Source organism: Python bivittatus, unplaced genomic scaffold (assembly GCF_059951505.1).
Source record: "Python bivittatus isolate LINGU-HERP-01145 unplaced genomic scaffold, Pbiv_v1 ctg000070_np1212, whole genome shotgun sequence".
In the NCBI taxonomy this organism is placed as follows: domain Eukaryota; kingdom Metazoa; phylum Chordata; class Lepidosauria; order Squamata; family Pythonidae; genus Python; species Python bivittatus.
Window position 1 is genome coordinate 49,609,890 of NW_028277034.1, and position 14,576 is coordinate 49,624,465.

The 14,576-nt window shown below is 40.1% G+C and overlaps 1 protein-coding gene across 2 annotated transcripts in view; it reads left to right on the forward strand.

The window, feature by feature from the left end:
- ANTXR2 (ANTXR cell adhesion molecule 2) overlaps positions 1–14,576 on the forward strand; it is a 127,171-nt gene that overhangs the window by 20,757 nt on the left and 91,838 nt on the right. For both annotated transcript variants that reach the window (XM_088133142.1, XM_088133141.1), the window contains exons 4-7: positions 1,836–1,917; positions 3,079–3,186; positions 3,297–3,365; positions 4,197–4,277. In XM_088133142.1, the coding sequence (XP_087989268.1) occupies positions 1,836–1,917; positions 3,079–3,186; positions 3,297–3,365; positions 4,197–4,277 (340 nt within the window). The remainder of the gene's footprint in view (positions 1–1,835; positions 1,918–3,078; positions 3,187–3,296; positions 3,366–4,196; positions 4,278–14,576) is intronic.

A 14,576-nucleotide genomic window follows, 5' to 3' on the forward strand; every position in this document is an offset into this window, starting at 1 on the left:
TGCAGACTCCAGCTGAATTTCCAGATCAAAGCTTTACATAGTGCTGCATTTTCTGTTTCACAAGGTGGTTAGAGCTTGCACTTCAAAAGAAGAAAAAGCATAACAGACATAACCAATGTGAAAGTTAACAGTTCATAAAACAGTGAACGTTCATGATCAGTCAGTCTAGGAGGGACAGTCTTGGAGTTAAGAGATCTGACAGATGAGTGAAAAGAAATCGGGGGAGAGTCCCTTATGTGCCTACCACTCTAAAAAAATATGGGTGTTGCAAAATTGAGCCTTATTAAAGCTCTTTTGATTGGTTTAAAAGCACGATAAGCAACTGTTTTATTTTTCTTCTATCCTTTCCTTCATTTTTTTCACTCAAGCAGCAGCCACCATTGTTGGTGCTGCTGTGCTGGTGCTGCTCTTCCTCTTCCTCTTCCTCCTTTTTTTTTACTTCTTTTTTTTAACTGTGGAAGCGACTTTGTTCTCTTTTTGTAATCAATGGGCTCCATACCTGAAACAGGGCTGCAGGTGTCAGCAAATGCTGGGAGGTCTTGGTTCCATGCTGGATAAATAAAACTGAACTGATTGTACGAGAACTATTTTTTGCATTGCGAAATCTGGTTTAAAAAAAAAAAGCAACCCTGGAACTTGATTTGTCATTTGTTTCTTGGCAGCAGACCTGCCAGAGCCTGCGGACAGTCTGCCAGACATCCCCTGGCAACCGGAGAGCGTCTGCTTTGTAATCTGCATTCGTACATAATCAGTTTCAGGTTGTTTTCAATAGACGCCGAGTGTAAAATATTTTGGATTAAACAGATTGCATTGACTTTATGTAACTTGTTCAGCTGCCATCTATAGCGCACAGCATGTCTTCTGTTGCAACCAGGACTGCTAGTACAGATATAAATTGCTTCGTGCAAGGGGTTTTTCTCCCTCTATTCTACCTTTTCAGTTGCCAGTGGGAGGGATCAAATGGTGAGTGATTCAGAAATTCGAAGTCTGCAGGTTTCTCTGTATCTTAATCTCTGTGTATACCCACGTCTATACAATTATGACAAGTGTAATTTCATGTTGTCATTTTTTTTTTTAATGGTCCCATCACTTCCACTTTCCAACTCTGGCTTGGGAAATCTGTGGAAAAGACTATTCAAGGCTTCAGAATGGTGGAAAAGCCACTACCTAAAGTTGGGATTCAGCTTTGGATAATTTAGGGCTAAAAAGCACAATATATTAACTGCACTCTGCATGACATGCCCTGCAGATGTTCCCTGGGGATTCTTTATCTGACCTGATTTTATTTGAAATAAATAAATAAATGGGATCCTGCAATGCTTCAAACCCAAGCACCAGCCTCCAGCATCACACTTATTTCTAATAAAGCTTTGAGGCTTCTCAATATGCTCCCTCAGCTTAGCTATGACGTTTTTCTGGGCAGGTAGATACACTCCCAGAATTCTGAGTTTGAATCACTTACAGTTTTCCTTTTTAAGAATGGCTGTGGGATCACTATGGCTAGGACTATTATATTTGGGCTCCAAAACTCTGAATGACCACTTGTATTAGAGTTTTCCATACGGGCTGAGGATCAACAGGCAATCAAGAGAATCACTTGGTTGAATTCATAAGTCATGGATAGGCCAAATTCACCCAGTGGGCAAGGGGTCTTTAGATATAGCCATAGAAGGCAAGGTGTTTTAGGATTCTGGAGTGAACGCTTTTGCCTGGAGGAAAACTATGTTTACATACCTTTTCTCTCCAGAGATCTACCAAGCTACTAAGGGCTGAGATAACTCCTGTAATTTTGGTGTTCTTAACAATCTTCTTCATTACTTTCCCTTTATTCTTAGGCGAGAAATTGAGAAAGGCATTGAAAAATTACAAAATGTTAAGCCAGGAGGTGAAACATACATGCATGAAGGATTAAGAGAAGTAAGTTCCCTGCAGTTTCTTTAATTGGAGACATAGCCTAGTTCATTAATGTTTGAGAACGTTCAACCTTTTGAATCATTTATGCATTTTTTAAAATTGGCAATATTTCTAGCCTGCCCCAGTCCTGAAGAATTCTGGGCAGCAAACATGATGAAGGTAATGATTCTGCCTCGTGAAGCTCTTTTACAAATAAAACAAATACACACATATGAATACACGTGCAAAGAACCATGACTCATAGAACTAAGTGGATTGCTTCAGGAGAAATGGAACAGAAAATTCTGGCATAATATCTTTGAGAAGAGACATATTCTACCAGGGGACCTAGCTAAGAGGAAACTAGAATGAACATGCTATGAATTGAAGAAAGATTTTACTGCTAAATAAAGTAAATGGAAATGTTTTCTTTAAATGAATTGTGGTGTTAGTGATTGGAGTGAAACCCATTTCATTAAAAGGATTGGAGCCTCAGTCGTCGTCGTCTTCAGTCTTGAGGAACAGGAGGAAGGACCGCAACCAAGACAGTCAGATTAAAAAAAAAAAAATTGAGTCCCAGGCAGAAATGTAATTTGAGAAAACATCTCAGACTTGATCCTCCATAGTTCAACTTTGGTTTCCTAGTCTGGTCAATCTTGAAGAGCTGACAAATATGCCTCAAATAATTCCTTTTCCAATCAAGGAACCCTCTAATGCTGTGAAGTTACGTGTGTTTGCTAAAATACTCAGTCCCATGACATAGTTGTCCAGTCTTTCCTGCTTATTTCTCATAAAGAAATTATATCTTTTTTGGTTATTGCTCTTTGGGAAATTGTAGGACTCTTAAATTACTAACGGAGATGACAGGGTGAACGTGGAGCTGGGTTTAGCTTCATGTAGAGCTTTCTGCTGACTCCCCAATAAGATAAAGTTTCACTCCACATCAAAAATAGAAGATCTGAACTTGATGAGAACTCCCCACCCCCAAATGTGGTTTTCTTGCAGGGAAAAAAAAGTAAAATCAGCCCTGCAAAATCAAAAGGCATAAGGAATCATTTATTGAGTTTGGGTGCAACTTGATGAGCTCTTAGCTCATTATGGTTTGTAATTTTTACGTTGTGTTTTTTGTTCTTCTCCACTTCCAAATGCAATTGTAAGAGCACAAGTTCTTTTTTTTTCCCCCAGGCAAATAATCAGATTGAAAAAGCACAAGGGTCCCAGTCCAATAGTATAATCATTGCCTTGACAGATGGAAAGTTGGAAGGCTTGATTCCACTGTATGCAGAAAAAGAGGTGAGGGTTGAATTGAAACAGCGCTTCCTGTTGAGTTCCACATTTGCACATGTGTGTTATTTTTTAGCAAATGTAGACACGATTCTTTTTTCCCATTCTCTCTGCTACAGGCAGATAATGCCAGGTCCATGGGAGCTAGAGTTTACTGCGTTGGAGTCCTCAATTTTAATCAAGAGCAGGTAGGGACCTCTGCTTGTGGAAAGTTAGAGCCTGCATATCAAAATGAAAAATGGGGCAAGGGTGCTTTCTTATTTAAGAAATGTCCTTCATCTTGGATCTTTTCAGCAACTATTTTGTGCTTTGGAGTTCTTTTTCTGGGGTGGTGGTGCCTGTTTTCCAGGTATCTTAAGGTGTATCTGGCAGCTTACACACCATTTTTTTATATCACTTAAAAGAGGTGGGAAATCATATCACCACTGTTTAGTGAATTGGTGCCAAATTTCAGAGGCATGATTTATTCGGGGTTCCAGGATATACACACACTTCCACCCCCAAAACTGAGGGGCATGTGGCTTATGGCCCACAACCTGCCCATTCCTCTGTTATGTATTCAGTGTATCATGTAGTTTGGCCCTCAGCCTGAAGCTCCTGTTTCTGCTAAATTGGATCATTGTCCCTCTGGCTCAAGATTGTTCTGTTTTTTGCTCTCTGGTGCCTTGGATAATACTCTTAATGGGTACAGTGAGAAACAAGGATGACATAATAGTTAGGCTGGTTTTAAACAAAAGAATCAGCAGATTCACTGAGAAGAACCATATATGGAACTGCTCCATTGTGTTTTTCTTTGGTGACCTTTCAGAGCTGGGAATCTTCCTTGAAGTTGTATTTAGTTTGTTTTGCATTGAGAATTAGAAAAATTATGACTACTAAACAAGATCCTGTCTATACGTGTGGTTCTCTCTTAGCCATTCATTTTCCTTCCCTAAATCTTTGCTAAATCTTGTGTGTGCCTCTCTGTGCCTAAAGGTTGGTAGCACAAATCTGAATCGTATTTGTGTTTATTTCCCTAGCTTGAAAGCATTGCTGATTCAAAAGACCAAGTCTTCCCCGTAAGGGAAGGATTTCAAGCTCTTCGAGGGATAATTAATTCTGTGAGTATTTGCAAAAGCGCATTTGTTTAACTTGTACGTTTTTTTTTAAAAGACATTTCTGCAGTTTCTTCATTTTTATGTTAATAATTGGTTGCCTGGACTTTCTCTAACTTGAATGCTCTATTGCAGAACGCGGTGATTTTGAACAGACTAAAATTGCTTAGTTGCATGATCAAGCATCTAGAGATGCCCTGTCTGAGACAGGAATAGAAAACTGGCTTTTTGGGTGTTCCTGAATGACTGCTCCCAGGATTCCTTACTATTGGCTATGTTTGCTAGATCCCCTGGCAGACACAATTTAGTATCATCTACCTACATTTAAGGTCTGATAGGCTGTAGAAGAGAGAAGAGTTTTCTCCTATTAAATGGTTCAACGTCATTTAACCAGAACCATTATGGCTGGCTGCATATCCCAGTGTGATATTACTTAGTTATGCTTTATTTACGGCCAAAGACCAGTAGTCAATTATGCATTACACACAATTAAAAGCAAATAATAGGAAAAGAACAAAAGAATAAAATTATTCAAACAACCGAGCAAACTAAGTAGACTATACCATAGCCTAGAGTGTGTGTGAGTTTATCGATACAGGTAGTCCTCAACTTATGACCATTTGTTCAGTGACCATTCAAAATTACAAAGGCGCTGAAAAAGGTGACTTATGACTGGTCCTTGCACTTATGACCGTGTGATTCACTTAATGACCATGGTGATTTGCTTAATGACTACAGCAAAAAAGTCATAAAATTGAGTGTGGTCACGTGATGTCTCGCTTAATGACTGTGTTGCTTAATGAGTTTTCTGGTCCCTGTTGTGGTCGTAAGTCGAGGACTACCTGTATCAATATAAGGATATATAGATAAAACTAATGATACTGGCTCTAAATTGGTAACTCCCTTATAGCAATAGCAGTACAATAGAACTTAGCAATCCATCTATACATTTCTGAAGATGAGTCAGTTAGTAGAAAAGAGAGTGTTTTCCTCATCTGATCTATCTGGAAGGTTGGATAACCCAGTATGATTCAAGGATTTCTCTTGTCCAAGTCATGGGAAGGGTTGGAAGACTTTTCAGTGATCTTGCTGATCTTCATGCAAGTTGTATAAACAGTGCTGCTTCCCTTTGGCCCATTATCTGGATCTGATGTGATGGATCTCCATTCACAGAAAGGAGTTGGGATAGGTTCATGTTGTGTGAGATAGTGTGACAAGATATATGACCCTGTGCATGGTATTTCCCCTTGACAGCTTCACATGTTTCTATTATGAGGAATTTATTTTGGAAGATAAATATACTGGCAGGGTTTGATTCCTATAAAGGATTCTTAAATAAGACCCTACTGGTTGCTTAATGGTTTCTTTATAGATGAATTGCATTTTTAAACTGCATTCCAGCTTGGAGGAACTGTATTGATTGAATTCCTTTCCTTAAAGAAAATCATGGTGTGAAAGCTTTATGGAATAGCTTAACTGTGCATATTTATTTCTGTGCTAGAATAAATATACAATTCTCCATTAAGGAAAGCTGTATCAAATGTAAATGCATAAAATTTTAATAAGATTTTTTTGGAAATATTTGCTAATGAACTTGTTTTCTGTTGTTCACTGTGGATTAAAGGGATTCAATCAAATAGGTCTGGGTGTTTATATCTGCCAGTTCATCTAGTACATAAAAACATGCTTTTACACCAAATGGGAGTCCAGAATTGCTACTATAACTAGTATACTTAAAGCAGGGCTACTAATAATTTGAACTATAAATCAAGAAACATAGGCTTTTATTAGGTAGGTAATCAGACACCTGCGGTAGCTCTGGGATACAATGACCTGAGCAGATGGGGGCTGACTCAGATAATGAGAGGCCTGCTCCTGATAGGGCACGTGGTCCAAAAATATGCTGATAGCTATAAAAGGCAGAGCAAATGCCATCAGATGTCCTTGAAAGGGAAGTGCAGCAGTAAGTCCTATTCAAGATATACCATCAACTGGGGCTACAGCCTCAGCCTCCAGCTTGTTGCTCTCTATTAGAAACAACTTAGAAGCAACTCTAGTCCTCTGTTCTTGACCCTCTTGGTCTTTGCCCTGCATTTGACCAATCCTAGGCTTGGCCTTGTGGGATTTTCTAGCACTAGAAATCTGGATTATTATAGACATCTCTCCTATCTATGCCTTTGTCTTTCTCCTGCCAACAGACTGCCGATGACTCAGATTTCAAGGTGGGTCAGGCATTCTCTAATTATTCCCCTGATTCCTGATTACTTTCAGAAAGTCTATGACGTGGGAATGAAACGTACAAACTTGTATTTGTCTCGTTTTCTATGTGCATTGGCTAGCACAGGACACTGTACTCATAGGTGTAGCCTGTTTGAATGTGGCTTTTCTGGGCTATTCTTCTTCAACCTGGATTGCTCTGGATGGGCTTGAACTAGAATTCATAAAATTCTCGGCCAGGATGGCTAGACATGCCTTGAGAGCATGAAGCATTTTATGCACATAGACCGCATAGAGATCAGCTGTCCCCTGTAGAGAATGTTGGTATGCCGACTCCTTACTTTGATGCAGAGACCTTAGCTGATTTTTTCTGAAGGTACATTATATACTGTACCTTCACACAAGGAGATGGTTATGTGAAAACATGAAGTGCAGTGATCAGTAATTCTGTATCTTATTCTGGATTGCTTTTGGAATGTCTTGTCCTGTTACCAAGTGGTCCAGGAAGAATAACAACCCTTTATATTCTTTTTAGTAGTTGTGTTGCTAAATAGTACTTGGTGCACTCACCAAGTTTGTTTTCTCAGTACAAATGGGTTGCTAATACATTCTTTATGTCCAGACTTGGCTGTTAGTACAGACTCACCCTTGCTAAGCTCTCCTTTACCAAATGTCTAATTCTGCTCTCCCTTTTTGTCACTTCATGTAGAACCTGTCTCATTTGGGGACATCTCAAACGTTCTTCATTTTCTTGGTTGTGTCACTGCCCACCTAGTGCCACAAAATATGGCAACACAAAAGTATCAGTATATCAATAGCAAATAACACTCAGGATCTGCTCAGTGTGACCTTGGATCTGGTTTTGGCCAGATGTTGGAGACAGTAGCAGTGGCCCAATAGTAAGATGGAGAGTTGGGGCAAGTCAAAAGGACAGTGGAGTATGGAAGGTAGAGAAAGAACATGAAGAGGGAAAGGGAACTGAGATAATTTATGAAGGGCAATAGTTTTAATGAGTATGTGCAGAATTCTCTTGGCTACTAGATCAATTCCTATGACTTAAAGCTAGTGCATCAGTATGTGGTCAGGAGTTACTGGATTTAGCATCCACCTCCTTCAAAAGGCATGTGGCTACGCTAGAAACAGAATTCTGGAACAAGGGATGATTGATAGAAGGATAGATTACCAGTTCTCTGGCCCATCCCTGATATTTCACAGATGGTAGCTAGGATATATCAAACTTCATTCAGAAGTTCTCTGCTTTGTAATCTAATCTGGGTTTGACCATAGGAAAGATGCATAACATGTTCTGGGTCTAGATCACACTTACCTTTTGAGTATCATACCAGGGGCCACCCCCCTCCCCCCCCGATACTGGGTACATTGATTTTCTTTACTTCAGTTTAGTTTCATTAAATTGGAATATACATCATTTGGACACATCAGTCACATGTTTAAAAAATTTCCTTTTCTATCACCTTATGAATTAAAATTTGGTAAAGATTTTAGGGTGTTTCTAGAGCCCCCTGAAGGTTTTCAGGGTCCTAAGTGTGGCCCTGCGATTCTTAAATAATGTTATTATCAGAGCAGGATTTGATTACTCTGAATAGAGTAACTTTATCTGGAGAAATACAGAACATAGCTATGTAATCTGTTGTTGCAGTTAAACTGCAAGTGACCTTTAGCCAGATTTGCTGTTGTTGTTTATGTCTCCCAACTTTACAAAACTTTTGCATGAACACAGATCTGTCAGAATAAATACAAGTGGAAAGTTGAATGCTGGGAAGAAATGCTGAAGTACTGCTAAAATATCAGGGCTACAAAAATGTGTCCAATCAGTAGATCTGACTATTTTCTGTGTCTGTGTATGTGTGTGTGTGTGTGTGTGTGTGTGTGTGTGTGTGGTTGGACACTCTGTGTTTTTTGTAACCGTTTTGAATGTTGTAATCTTTAAGCATTAAATATGAGTCAGAGCAGTAACTGGTGGTGAAAGACAAAGAATCTCAGAAACTCTTTGTTTATCCCCATATACAGGAAAAGTTGAATAAATTATGCCAAGTGTACGGTAAACCTAATTTAGGCTTGACAGCTGAAACATGCTAAGAAAATCCTGGCTGCATCCACATTTGTGACTTGGTCCCACCCACTCTGCATCACTGGCCGTTCTGTTGCAGCCCTTGCGCCCCCCACCCCGGAAATCTTCAGTGCACCCCAGCCATCAAAGGTTTGCACGCATAGATCAGTTCTGCCCTCGCGTTTATGCTGTTACAGATGCATTGTGCTGTACGGTTTGCAAAACATTCCTTCTGCAATCCATTTCATAACCTGTCCGTGTAGAAAGAGACACATCTTATGTTAGACTTGCATAAATAAGCAGTCCTCCAGTTTTGTACAGTTACTGTTATGATTCTGTATCTACAACAATCAGCTTGTAGTTTAACCACTAAAATGTAGGATGTTGGCTGTCAGTTTTTAGCTTGATTAGTGTGTGGTTTGCAGCACTGGTGATCAGGACTCTGTGATTGCATCCTGCTACACCAGCCTTCCCCAACCCAAGCATCCTTCAGATGTGTGTACTTGAACGGCCAGAATTCTTAGCAGTGGCCTGGGTGCTCATGGAAGGAACTGCCTCCTCCCCCAGCCCCCTCAGCAGTTTGGTGTGCATGTGAAACAAAGCATTTTTAGGGAAAGACACAAGCTTTTTTTCCTCCTCCAGCCTGATGACCACCAATGGATTAGGCCTACTCTCCCTAAATTTGCCAATCAGCATGACAATTGGGAATTATTGTTATTCTTAATCATTATATTTATATGCCATCTGTCCTTCCAAAGAATGGGAATGCCAACACACCTTGAAGTCACATTGTTGGGGGAAGATGGGGCTAAAAGAAGTCCAGGTAGGCATCACAACGCATGTTAGGCTACCCCAAAAGTTGGATAGAGAGGAACAGGGCTTTCTCCTCTTCAGTGCTTTCTCCTCGCTCCTTTTTGTTATTCTTTTACGAAGTCCCCTACTCGGAGTCAGCTGAGCAGAAAATACTGTACAGGCTTCTGCAAGGGGCCAGAAAAAGTTGTGGTAGCGATGTGTTCTTGCTTTTATAAAAACCAACTCCATTAACAGAAAGCATCTGATTATTAATTCCAAATGCCCTTAAATTGGAACATTTCCTGAAGGAGGAGAGAGGGGGAAAAGTGCTGTATTTAGATTTTGCTCGTAGTGGAAGAGCCAGGAAATGAGCCATAAAGAGCTTCCACAGTAAGAGGAGGAAGAAGAAAATAAAGAGGAGGTGCACGAAGTGAGCACTGCAGGGAAATTATTCCGATTACATCAGTCCCTTGTTAAGTCCACATGGAATAGCCTAACGCTCCGGCTGCTTTTGCTCTGAGATTTACAGCAAACTTGTTAGGGGGTTCTGTGTGCTGAGCTGGGATGTGGGAGTAGCAGAAAGAGGGATAGGTGGGGGGGGGGAGATTACTTAGTTGATTTGTTAAAGCAACCCAGTGGCCTGGAAATGAAACATTTCCCTCTTCCTAGCCTTCAGTATTGCACAGGGCTTAATTTGATATCCGCTGACATATTACAAATCATATAATGTTCTGGTGTTCAGATGGCTGCTTAAAAAGGAGAAACTTCTTGGGTAAGTTTCCAGGTTGTCTTGCCCCTCCTTCCAGTTGACTCCCTCTGGGCACATGCACACCCTTGGCTGATGATTCAGAGATGACTTGTCAGTTACCCTAAATTGCGATCGCTTTCGTTCTATAACCAATCTGATAAACTCTCCTAACAAGCCCAGCTCCAGAGCTCCATTTTTTCCTCCTTTTCCCTAGCCATCTCTGTTCTCTCCTTTCTCCAGCTCTTCAAAGGCTTAGTCTGAGGTGGAGCTTCCAAGGGGCCCCTGAAGACTTTAAGCCTTGGACTCCTTTGTGTCTACCATAGGTGGAGAATATATGTATTCTGTTCAGGGTTGAATTGTGATGTTCTCTGAGGTTGCTTCTCTTCCTGAAAACATTTCATTACCAAGCTAGGTAACATCATCAGTGCATGGGGGAGTGGAGTTTGCTGGCTATGGGGCTTGTCCTACCAGCCTTGATTGGGGTATTGTTTCTTCCTTTTGGGGTAGGTTATTGTTACTTTCTGTAGATCTTCAAACTGTTCAAGAAAGGAAGCAACCAAAGGTCAAGGAAAGAGACAAACAGATGTAAACACTTCCTTCTCATCACAGACCTGCTAACTCATACCCAGATAAGAAGGAACCAGGACCAGATAAACACAAACAATCAAGAAGATAAGCACTAGATGGCAGCAAAGAGAAAAGTATCCCTTTGCTGCCATCGACTGGATGTCTGGACTTTTGTACAGCAGATCTGGTAGACCTAGGGATAGCCTACATGGCTCCTTATAATTGTTACCAGCTTTCAAAAGCCCTAATATTGGACAGACTATAGATGTTAGAATGAAGCTTAGTGGTGGTAATCCTGTATATTGTAGTGGTGTTCCCTTTAATAGGGTAAGTTACAGCTACCTAGATTTCATTTAAATATAAGGAAAATCTGTGCACAACAGTGGAACAGTCTACCTACAGAAGCTGTGGGTTCTCCATGGGTGGCTTAATCAGTTTTTCTACAGATGATTGGACTTGTGGTCTCTCCCAGTTCTACAATTCTGTGATTCTCTGACTTCATCATGCTTTGATGGTATAATTGCCAACAGAACTGGAACAAAAAGAACTAGAAAATAGTTGAAGATATCAGCTGGATCTGTTGAAATAGAAAGTAGGGAATAAGAACCTCTAATGAGCCTCATAAGAATTGAGGATTCTCTGGAGCTAGGAATGTTGAGGATCAGTTGAAACAGAAAAATCAATGGATTGTCCTGGATGTGGACATGACTGGTCAGCTGGAACTCTACATGGATTACTTTATGAGGACAAGGGTACATATCAGATGTTTTAATTGGGGCCCTGTTAGATACATGCTTTACTTATGGCATTTCTACCCTATTCTTTCTTGGTGGATCATGGAGCCACTTACGTATGGTTTTCAGAAGAAGTTACAAAGTTCTTACAACCTCAAGCCATTTCTACACATGAACTGAAGCAGGTGATAATCTGAGTCCCATAAGAAATGCATTATTTCTTTTAGCATAATATGCTTTGTTCATCCCATTATGCAGTTTTTTTCTGCCAGTGGTGTGTATTATTTTAATCCCCAGTAGTATTTCGCATAATGTTTGTGTTCATAGTAACTAAATAGAAAAATAATAACATCTGCAAGAATATGTTATGAGCTTCCCCCTTCCCCATGATTTTTCCAGTCTTTGAAACACTGAGTATAGTGATAAAGCTGTTAACGTTAATTTGTGTTCTTGTCTGGGTTTGTTGCTGCTGTTTTATTGACACAGGATTGTGCTAGGTAAAATTTTCAGTGAGTGCAAATGAAGCTGGCATGAACAGCAGCAATAAGGAAAATGCTCAGCTTTTCATCTTCCCAATTCAGTGGAAGGCATTAATATTTACCTTAGAAAGCTCTGGTTTGAGGGTTGGCATGCAGGGTTTTTTTTGGAAAAGAAAACACAAACAAATACATATTAAAATAAGAATGCTGCTAACAAATAGTGGCAATGAGCAATGGTATCATGTTTAAGCGTTTACAAGTTCTCTGGCTATTCCTTTGGAAGTTCTCAGATGGTCATCCTTGAAGTGGATATTGAATTCAGTCTAGATAAGGTCTGCATTTGGTCTTCCTTTTTCTTTATAATACTATTGAGATATGAAGCTTATTTTGATCATGCCTAGAACAAGATGATAAGACTAAAAGAGCTGTGACTTTCAAAAGATGGGGCTGGTCTTTGGTCTGCTTCATTTTGCTTAAACCTGGACCCATCCCCATCTGATACCTGTTTTGCTTAGTTCTTCATCACTGCTACTTTAATCAGAGAAGCAGATGCCTTGAAATGTGAGGATGAATTTATCCTAACATATATTTGGTGCTTACTCAGTCTCCTCTCTGACTTCTGTCATTTCCCTTGTAAATGCTTGTGTTTTCAAGTTGAATTTGACAGCCGGAACCACTCAAAATGTCTATATCAAAGCTAGGTTTCTCAGAAGTCACTTGTGAAGGGGAGTGATCACAATTCATAGCCAAACACATGCTTAATATACCAAGTGCTTTATACTCCCAAATGTTTCCATTTAGTGAAGGGGCCACAAGGTTGGAACAGAGCATTCTCAACATGGACAGCATTTTACATGTGCTACAGTAAATCAGTAGTGAAGCCAATAACAAGCTTTTCTTTCTTACACTGATTTGCTTAAACTAGTCTCTCTCTCAAACCAAGCTAAACTCCAGGTGATCACTTGAACATATCCATGTAGTTTTCTTGACAACAGTACAGAAGTATTACCTTCTTTTGGATTTATTTTCAACTTTCCAGTGCTCCTATAGCCTTAGAAATTTCTGATGGTTTCCCGGGCCAACTGGGGTAGGCTAGGCAGTTATCTACCTGGGCATGATTTGTTGAAAAATATTTTATGGGTGGAACCTGGTATGCTGCCAATCTTTAGAAGGAACAGAGCCACCACCAAAACTCTATGCCAGGTGCAGTATATTTCTGAGTTAGAAGTCTCTGTGTTATTAATCCATAATGAAATTTAAAAGGGATGTTATATATTAGGAATATCTACAAAGTTTATGCCAGTGCTGTTATTCTTAAGGCAGGGATGGTCTGAATATTTTCTGCATCACCTTGGATAGGCGCCTAATTAGAGCTTTTTAAAAATTAGCACTAATTAGAGGCCTATCCTTTTACTTAATGAACAGTTTCACCCATTGCATTTAAGATTTTCAGTGGCCAAATTAAGTTAAGGTAGGTGTTTGTGTGGGATGGGGAGAGGTCCAGCTGTACTGTAGATTTTATCTTAAATCTGAACTCTGTCTATTGTTTTGCGGGAAGAACAGATGCTACACGTTATGCTGATTTTGCAAATGGGGAAACATCATGATTTATGGTAACGATGGCTGCCAAAACCTTTTGAACTGTTTGCCAGGACAAAGTGAAATCAAATGATACTCTGAAATGAATTGATGCTCAGTATATTTTGCTAATTGTCAAAAGTTGCTTGTTCTGCTCCTTCCTTCCTTCCTTCCTTCCTTCCTTCCTTCCTTCCTTCCTTCCTTCCTTCCTTCCTTCCTTCCTTCCTTCCTTCCTTCCTTCCTTCCTTCCTTCCTTCCTTCCTTCCTTCCTTCCTTCCTTTGATTTATATAACCACGATCTCACTTTTATGTGACTCTAGGCAGCTTACAATAAAATATATAAAATGCGTAGAATGCGTCAAATACATGATGATGTTGAGACTCGCTCAGTAGATATGAGAGGTGCCGTGTTTGGAGATGCTGAGTTACACGCTGTTGGCTCTTGCTTGCAAAGCCATCATACATTTTGCTCTGCAGTTCTTTCATGACAAGAGATGTGGCTTGTAATCCGGAAGTGCCTGGCAAGTGAGTTCATAAGAAGAAGAAGGCTCTATATTTAATCCAGGAAGCAAAGGTGGTATTGGTTCTTCCGCTCGCTTTGCAATGTTCAGTCAAGAAAGTTTACTGATAAGTTTCAATTTATGGTGTGTTGTTGCACAAATGCTTTGTTCTCCTGTAATGGCCTTATATAGTAACTCTTTTAAATGTAACCTTTGGCAATGGTTCAACTTGGTGCATTTTTGTGGCTCTCTGGCCAGCTTTCCCCTGGCCTGGTATTTCAAACAGGAGGCTGCCTTTTAATATGAAGGTCTGAAATCTCTCCCTCAAGAGAGTTGGGCTTAACTTTAACCCAGACAGATGAATGGGCCTTGACTCTCAAAAAGCCAGGCAACTTCGCTTATCCATTTTGAGCTTCGTACAAGCCAAAGATGTATCAGCTGTTGGTGTGTGTGTGTATGCGTGCGCGCATGCATACATTATGAGAGCCACTTCAGAATTGAGATCTCGGTGACCCATTGTTTCTCTGTTTCTTCTGTAATCGAGCCTTGTACAATATTTGGCCATATTGACTTGAGTGACAGAATTTGTAGTCAAACACAGTTAGAAGACCTCAGGCTG